The 8,557-nt window shown below is 44.1% G+C and overlaps 1 protein-coding gene across 3 annotated transcripts in view; it reads right to left on the reverse strand.

The window, feature by feature from the left end:
• stk39 (serine threonine kinase 39) overlaps positions 1 to 8,377 on the reverse strand; it is a 29,978-nt gene extending 21,601 nt beyond the window's left edge. Inside the window, exons 1-10 of one of the 3 annotated variants that reach the window (XM_012836341.3) lie at positions 8,107 to 8,377; positions 6,388 to 6,500; positions 5,846 to 5,954; positions 5,548 to 5,689; positions 5,037 to 5,092; positions 4,052 to 4,161; positions 3,866 to 3,967; positions 3,554 to 3,687; positions 1,889 to 1,937; positions 1,723 to 1,788 (exon numbers count right to left, since the gene is read on the reverse strand). In XM_012836341.3, coding sequence (XP_012691795.1) covers positions 1,723 to 1,788; positions 1,889 to 1,937; positions 3,554 to 3,687; positions 3,866 to 3,967; positions 4,052 to 4,161; positions 5,037 to 5,092; positions 5,548 to 5,689; positions 5,846 to 5,954; positions 6,388 to 6,500; positions 8,107 to 8,212 — 987 coding nt within the window. In that variant the 5' untranslated portion in view covers positions 8,213 to 8,377. The remainder of the gene's footprint in view (positions 1 to 1,722; positions 1,789 to 1,888; positions 1,938 to 3,553; positions 3,688 to 3,865; positions 3,968 to 4,051; positions 4,162 to 5,036; positions 5,093 to 5,547; positions 5,690 to 5,845; positions 5,955 to 6,387; positions 6,501 to 8,106) is intronic. The other 2 variants (XM_031558549.2, XM_031558556.2) reach the window with 2 other exon arrangements.
• Between the last annotated feature and the right edge of the window lie 180 nt (positions 8,378 to 8,557).

Here is an 8,557-nt window from a genome sequence, read left to right on the forward strand (position 1 = left end):
TATATTTCTCAACAATTATGCCTTATGTTTTGAGGATAATTGTTTGCTTTGTAGGTTTGTTGTGTAGAGATAACACAAACATACTTGCATTACACTGAATAACACTAGGCTATTATCTGATTGAAAACGTTGTCCTCATGCATACCTCACATACATCACGGGATGAGCGTAACAGTCACTTAGATGGTCTGTGTCCCAAAGTCCTCACCACACATTTGTTATTTAGTGGAGATGCACTGACAGGGAACAAGCCCACCGGTTTGACTGGAAAGGAACCAGGAGCTTAGGAAGCTCTGGCTCGGATCACAGCAACGGTCCCTATCCAATTGTAATCCTATCCAATATATCTCAGTGTAGCCATTTTGATTTTCCTTTTTTTGGTTTGTTGGGGTATATGTTCTAGGAGTTTGTCATTTGTGTTTTTCAACAGTTCACTGCACTCTCATGTTTAATAATCAGTCCCACACAGTGACTCATCATCCCAAGTAGTCTCTGTAAAATGGATGTGGTTTGGTGCCATGGGTCGCGGCCTCATCGAGTTTCAATCTGATCTGCGATCTTATGTACCTCTGGCCCACACAGTTATGCTGCAGTTTGGGTTTGAATGAGAGCAGAATTAATGAATTTGAAAGAGGACGCAGGCCACTGAATATATTTCACGGGGAAACAATGGGAAATGATAAACAGCTTCATCTGCATAAACCGCTGAAAGGTTTCAGAAAGTGAATTCAATACTGACAACGCATGTGGCCTATTGTAATGCATTTCACAAAGCTCAAAAACATCACCAAACATCCCTCTCAATGTCCAAACGCACTTGCTCAGCTCTACCACAACTCTTTCTGTCCATGAAAACCATATTTGACTCTGTACAACACCTGCACAAGTCAAGCCACCTTCATATTTGAATCTGGTTTTCGGCTGAGGCCCAGGTGAAGGCCCATAGAAGCTAGCTCTGAGAGCTCCATAGCTACCCACAGAGAGAGGCAGGGGGAACAGCAGGCCCAGCCAGGGTTAGTTGAGGCTTCATCAGATCCAGGCATTTGGCCTCAAGCTCACGGCCAGTTAACTGTGACCAGGAATCAACTGAGCATGCAAATGGCTGTGTTTAAGTGCACCTCCCCAGTTACCTAACTGCTCACATTAAGGCCCATTTGTCTTTGACGTCCATTTGCCGTGAAAGGGGCATTAGACGGTGTTGAACGCATGGCTTGTCAGCACACACCACTGCCTTCTGCATGACTGATGTCTCCCCGGCCCAGCCCCGGCTCATTACGACCCAAGGGCCAACCTGGACAGGACAGTGTGTGTGTGTGTGTATGGGGGTGTGTGGGTGTGTGTGCGTGTGGGTGTGTGTGCGTGTGGGTGTGTGTGTGCGTGTGGTGTGTGCGCGTGTACGTGCACGCGTGTGTGTGCTTGTGTGTCTGTCTGTGTTCGCATCTACGTACAGCATGTATGTGTGGGGTGTGTGTGTGTGTGTGTGTGTGCATACATATGTGTGTGTGTATGTATGAGTAGGCATGGGTGCATGTTGACAGTAAAGTTGTCTTTCTGGGGGATCTTGTTCTGTCAACACCCTTCAGGAGTCCCCCAAACAAAGCAAGGCATTCTCTCAGTGTTCTCTCTCCCTCAGTCAATACAGCTGCTGGTGCTGCTGCTGCTGCTGAGGGATGAGGGATTGAATGGCATGTGTCTGCTGTCTCGACGGGAGAAAGGCCTTACCTTTTTGACTCTTTGGGCTATTTTGGGACCTCGACACAGCAACTTCTCAGTCAAATACTCGTGGGTCTGTTCAGTAACGAGAAGGGAAATAAGCTTTGAATGCATTGCAGGGATTACGTTGATGGAGGTGAAATAGAATTGGATTCGGTGAGGTTTACAGACATACCTTGGCCTTCTGGAAAAATTTACATTTCAAAAGCTCTGCTGCAGTGGGCCTGAGAGACAAAGAGAGAAGGAGAGAGAGAGAGAGAAAGAGAGAGAGAGAAATGAGAGGGGGGGGACAGAAGAAGAACAATGAGCTCATTGACCATTGCGTAATTCCCATACCTCACACATGTGTCTCCAGGTGTATGAGACATGCTGTACCTCTGACAGCACAGACCCTATCTCCTCTTAAGAGACTCTCCAGAGACACACTGACTCCTGACTACACAGCCCTCTCTTACCCAGAGATCAAACCACACAAATGACACAGCAATTCTGGTGATGGACACCTTATGAACTGCATATGAATTCACACTTGTGCTTGCAAGAGTACCTATATTTCAATTCCTCCAGGTCAGATTGCACCCATTTATATTGATTTTGGGGGAACGGAGGCGCTGCATTCAGCTAATCCTCTCAATGTAAACTGGGGGGGGGGCAATACATTTAGTTTGAGGGAGGACAGTATGAAGTAGTAGTTCAGTACATAAGCACTGCTTCAGCAATGACCTTTCACCCAGTTTGTGACAAGCGGACTATAATTCAGTCTGAGTGAACGATACAAACCCACCAAAAAAGGAAGCGGTCATGAGGAAGTCTAAATATCCACTTGAGTCAAACAGAACTTTCACCGCCAAGCTGTACAAAAGATTTAAACCCCTAACACGCTATGGTATCATTTTGAAACTTTAAAGGATCTCTCATGAGGCGGTTTATTATTCCACTTTAGGAAGTCACGGGCCGTTTTAGATGGGTCAGCACCTATAGTTTTAGTTTTAGTTTAGTTTAGTTTTACTTTTAGTTTTCCACTGCAGGAACTGCCCCTGTAGGGCCTCTTTCAGGGCCGTTTCTGGGGGTGAAATAAGCACCTACTCTGGGTTAAGCACTGTGGCCCTGAAACTGCCGGGTGGTGCTTGCAGTGGTGCTTGCAGTGATGGTTGGCGCTTATTGGTTACAACGTGATGTGAGTGGAAGACAACAACATTTTTTACCAGACGTTACAACATGAATACACCAGACGTTACACCATGAATACACCAGACGTTACAACATGAATACACCAGACGTTACAACATGAATACACCAGACGTTACACCATGAATACACCAGACGTTACAACATGAATACACCAGACGATACAACATGAATACACCAGACTTACACCATGAATACACCAGACGTTACACCATGAATACACCAGACGTTACACCATGAATACACCAGACGTTACAACATGAATACACCAGACGTTACACCATGAATACACCAGACGTTACACCAGGAAAACGTTACACCTGGAATACAGGCTTTAAGTAATCATAGAGGTGCTAGTATATTTGTTTATCAAGTAATACCAGCTGCATGTTAGCAACTTTAAAGCAACATCCAGCTGCAGGAAAAAATTTATCATTATTTTGATATTAGGCTGCGTACTATTAGGGGGCTGTTCATGTAAACATTCGCGTCACCTGGGAAGAGCCCTGAGCTCCGGCAGTGGAAAAGCGCCTTATATCTGTGACCTTATCTTGAGCGCTGAAGATACCTTGGAGCTAATACATCTACAATTACCAAAACAAAACAAACCCGAACAGAACGAAACAAAACAAAGATAAATTGAGACTCAAACCTTTTGGCGGGGTCCTTTTGAAGGCACAAGGCTATTAGTTTCCTACAGGACTTTCCGTACTTCTTCATCATTTCCTTATCTTCCACACCCGTTTCTAAGGTCGGGGGGTCATTCTGCAGTGTTAACATTAAGACCTGGAAGGCAAAAAGAAAGCCTTTTACAACACCACTATCCATAATCTTTCAGACTGTTAAAATGGATAACATAGAATAAGACAGAGGGCTTCAAATGTGGTCCATAAAGATATCATTTTCATAGGAGGTGACTGTTAGATGCCCGAGAGTATGGAGTGAAGTCAGTGCAGTCCCTTACTTTCATGGGTGGATATCGGTGGTAGGGTGCCGACCCCGTGGCCAATTCAATGGCAGTGATTCCAAAACTCCAAATGTCTGCTTTGAAGTCATAACCTCGTACCTGCCAGCAACAGAACAGTAACTTCAGGAGCCGGAATGCTAGGTTGCAAACAAACTGACTGAAAGAACTGCTGATGAGTTCTACCTGTTCCATCACCTCTGGCGCCATCCAACATGGAGTACCTACAAACGTCTTGCGGACTTTGTGCCTGGTTACATCTCCTCCCGTATTCAAGAATGCACTGACTCCAAAATCTACCCAGGATGAAAACATTTACCCAAGTGTGGTTGACATGTTTCTTCTGGTAAATCATTTAATACTGTTTCTATACATAAAGGTATTCCTGGAACAAAAATACATCTCCAAATGCTATTTTATTTACCACCATGCCTTAGAGCTAATCCCTCACCCCTTAGTGCTACGTTATTCATTGAGCAATGTCAGCCAAGGTCAAAAATAGCCAACAGGGTTATATAACCAAAATCAATATGCAATTGAACCAGTTCCCCCATCAGCTTCAGAGTGGGAAGAAAACAACCACCAAAAACAATTTCAACTGGTTTACCAGCATGAAATCAATCCCTCCAATTTCATCTGGTAAATATTCCACATCCTGTAAATTCCATACATTCCACAGATATCTGACATGCGCTTAACGTATGTACTGATAGTTTAAGCACAGATCCAAATCAGTGTGTCATTTTAAAATTGAGTTATTTACACATGCATGTTCTAAATGGATAATAACCACCAAATCAATAAAATAACTACTGGTAGTAGTTCCCTAATACTCTAATACAGAAGAGAGGTATTAATGACAGAGAATGATGTGAGTAGGACAGCTGATGAATACTAATATCTACATGTCAGATGAATGTTAGAAGTAATGGGTGTCCATGGCCGGCCATACCCTCTAACCCCTCATGCCCTCACAGAGGGCCGTATTGAGCTGAGAGTTAACTGGTTGCCCACTCACACTCAACCCTGAGAAATGGTTGCCTTGTATACAGCCAGTCAAGCAGTTGCCATGCCTTAGCAACCCCCCCCCCCCTCACCCCACCCCCAACCAACACAGCCCTCTTCAGTGTGCAATCCGTTTCTCCCGGGAATAAATAATCTCCTGACCAACCTGCGATCTGCACCGAGCCGTCCTCCCCCAGCAGGATGTTCCCCGCTTTCACGTCCCTGCGGACAGACAGACGGACAGATACACAGACACACACAGAACCTCTGGGTGACCCAATGCTGAGTGGGGCAACATCGATCGCATCTGTCGGCATTCATTAGAGTTCTCTGACTGGAGTCACTCCCCAACACACCCCTGAGGGAGGGCGATGGTTTAGGCCTTTCCGGTCTGTGACGTCCACAGAGGTTCATTCATGACCTCCCATTTATGGGTTTCTGGTCTTACAATCAATGCCATTGAGTGGATCCCTCAAACTGATGGATCCCTCAAATACACGGATAGATTTTTCTGTGCAATACACATTCTGTGATAGTTGTGAATGTGCACAACGATGTCAGCAAAGCCAGTGTGAACTGTTACATTGCTACTCTCGAATCTAAACTATTATTGCAAAAGTGTGATTTGGACACACAAGAGTGTGCACAAACATTAAAACAGTGTAAGGGAGTCATACCTGTGAATCTGTCCATTTCTGTGCAGATAGTCAAGGCCCTCTAAAACTTCTTTTAAAATGGTGGCTATTGCGGCCTCGTCTAGGACTCCGCTGTTGTGCTCTCCTTGGTTGACTGTGTGCTTTATGATATCCAGCACCGACCCTGAACAGGTTCAGATTGACACAGACCTCACTGGACCAATTGCAGGGATATCCACCCAAACACTTGCAAACACATGCATTCCATTCAAAGCTAACATGATAGCTGGCAACCCTGCATTTTATCAATATCCGTTAAACTGAGAATCTTCAAACTTACCTCCACTGAGAAGCTTCATGACTAGCCAAAGCTCATCTTTTACAACAAACGAAGTGTAGTACGATACGATATTTGGATGGCTACATTGGCTCATTGCTTGAATTTCTTTCTGTATAAGGACAAGACGGGGGGGCATTTCAATAATGTAAACAGATGAATTCAAAGCCAAATAAAAAAATCTGAAAAATGGCAGGAGAAGTTAGGCATTGTTGAACAACTCCTGAAAGGCCTGCTGTCATCTCTGCAGCTGTGTGACTAAAACAAACCATTCTGGATCAGCCTACTGGTGTGCAGGCCCATTTAATCACACATTTCCCCGCACAACATGCATTTATGTGCACAACTGTCCCGACATTAATCATTCTGAACCCGACGGCCCTCTCACAGGACCCCAACAAAGTGGATCAATGAGAAACAGCTTAATCCTAGGAGTGGCAGGTAGGGCCTGGGGGAGGTGTAGGGGTAGGGGTGGAGGATTGGGTGGTATCTGTCTGGCCAAAACATGGCAAGAAAAAATAGCCCATATTTATCAACCCACTCACCAACAACTCGTCCATGCTGGTCTGGCATTTCTCGAGGTTGATCCTCTTGATGGCGACGCGCTCCTGCCGTGGGACGCAGAGGGCAGCTTGCACCACTGCCGTGGCCCCACTTCCTGAAAGACAACCATGAAAAAAGAAATGAAAAATGCCAGCCTGGACTTTTCGAAAACCCACAAGCTAACGCTGTCAGATTTGGTATAAAGGTCAATTATATGGAATTTCAGAATAATTGCATAATGATGATGGACAATAAGGACACCATGTTATTGTTTACAACATGACCAGACACATCAGTCATACGTAATCAAACTGATTTATTACTAGTGTTTTGGATTGATACTGCTTCTCTAAAACCAAGCTGCACTGAGAGGCCTTTCAATTTGATCTGAATAACCAATTCACTGTCCATCATTAATTTCATTTAAGATAGGGTACCATAATGGGCTTCAAGACCACTTCAAGATATAGGTAATAACACTGAATACACTGTCATTACACTGTTGACATACAACATCAACTATTCTATTCTATTCTATAGATCCACACAAAAGCACAGATAAGAACACTATGACATGCAGCACACACCATGCCAAGTGCTAGTGACAGATAACGATGAGGGGAGACCTGTCTACACAGAAGTGCTGATTATGAGAGCTGTGGTGATGAGTGCTGCACAGCAAAGGGACACATGTGTTATAACCTCGTATCAGTAGTGAAATGCCATAGACTTGCAAGTCTTCGCACCCAACTCCTCTACATCTAGCTGTACTGTGAGAACAGGACAATTAGCCTACAAGCCATTATTCAGGTACATGGGCCTACTGACGATTAGATTGCTTGACTGCTTCACACATTTAACAAATGACTTAGGATACACCGATACAAAGTTCAACGTTGAGACACATTTGTGGAGCAGTGTGCGGACTACAGTTGAACCAACAGAGGGAGTACATAATACGACCATTATAAAGAAGGTACCAATAACAGTTAAGAAGGCATGAGGAGCGACCGATAGTCGTCTCACGATTCCAGCGAGATAACCATACAGTTACTCTGGCTACATCCACAGTGGGGTAAAACAGTCTAGTAACATGATCATGGATACATGAATAAATGTGCCTTTTTAACGCCATATATAACGGACCGAGCCAATTTCAACAAGCAATATCGAAGCAGCATGGTCTATACTACGACAGGTGGCGGCGGAACTGAAAGAGCGGTATGGCAGCCTAAACTTCAGAGGGAAATGACACTCGGGAGGTTTCTACAAACCGCGGTGCCTAAAGCTTGGATGCAACACCTCAGCTTTTTATAATATGGCCTGGAATTATTTGTTCATGCTGACTATTAATTACATTCCCCAATGATAGTCCACAGTAGGCTGTGGATGAATGTCATGTCAAAGCATCTTTCGGATAAAAAAAATCACACGCACTGCGCCTTTGGACAATGTGACAGTGGCTGTTTTGTCGTTACACGTTCAAATTAATATTTAGATGCACAGTACATAACATATCTGAATATTTAATCAGAACATGCATGCGAAATATTCCGGTGTCTTACATCCGCATTGCAAAGGACTAGTTTTTTGTACGACAACATCGGCTGTTGCATATGAAAAAGCCGGTAGGCCCTCATCGTCATTTACAATTGGTAAGATCCTAGTAAGCCTATAGAGAAGCATAATACATAAACAATGTAGCCATAAGAGCAACTAACCTATAACCTCCTGCAGCTGGTAAGACTCCTTGATAATTGGCCAGCTCGTTGTCGGCACTGGTTGCGGATGGTGGCCAAGAGCCGGAGGATCGCCTTGCTCCGCCATGATGCTGTCTGTGCAGCTGAGCTACTTAGCTTAGCTAGTTGACAGCTCTCAGAGCTATAGAAAGCAGCCCTCACCTCCTGACAAAAAAAGTGTGTCTGCTTCTGATAATACTGCTAGCGATGCACCCATCTGCAAAATGGCCATTCTTGAGGCGACTAGAAACAAAAATATTTTCAAGAATTAGGGTAGGTGACTTAAGCTTTCTGTATCTTATATCGAAACTATTGAATATAATTGTTTTTATAATAGCCTACTGTTTGATCAGATGAATTAGACTTCAGCTAACATTGTGTTGTGTTTATTAAATAGATAGTATTCATTTAATTTAGGCCTATAGTCTTAACG

This window comes from Clupea harengus, chromosome 2 (assembly GCF_900700415.2).
Source record: "Clupea harengus chromosome 2, Ch_v2.0.2, whole genome shotgun sequence".
Lineage (NCBI taxonomy): Eukaryota > Metazoa > Chordata > Actinopteri > Clupeiformes > Clupeidae > Clupea > Clupea harengus.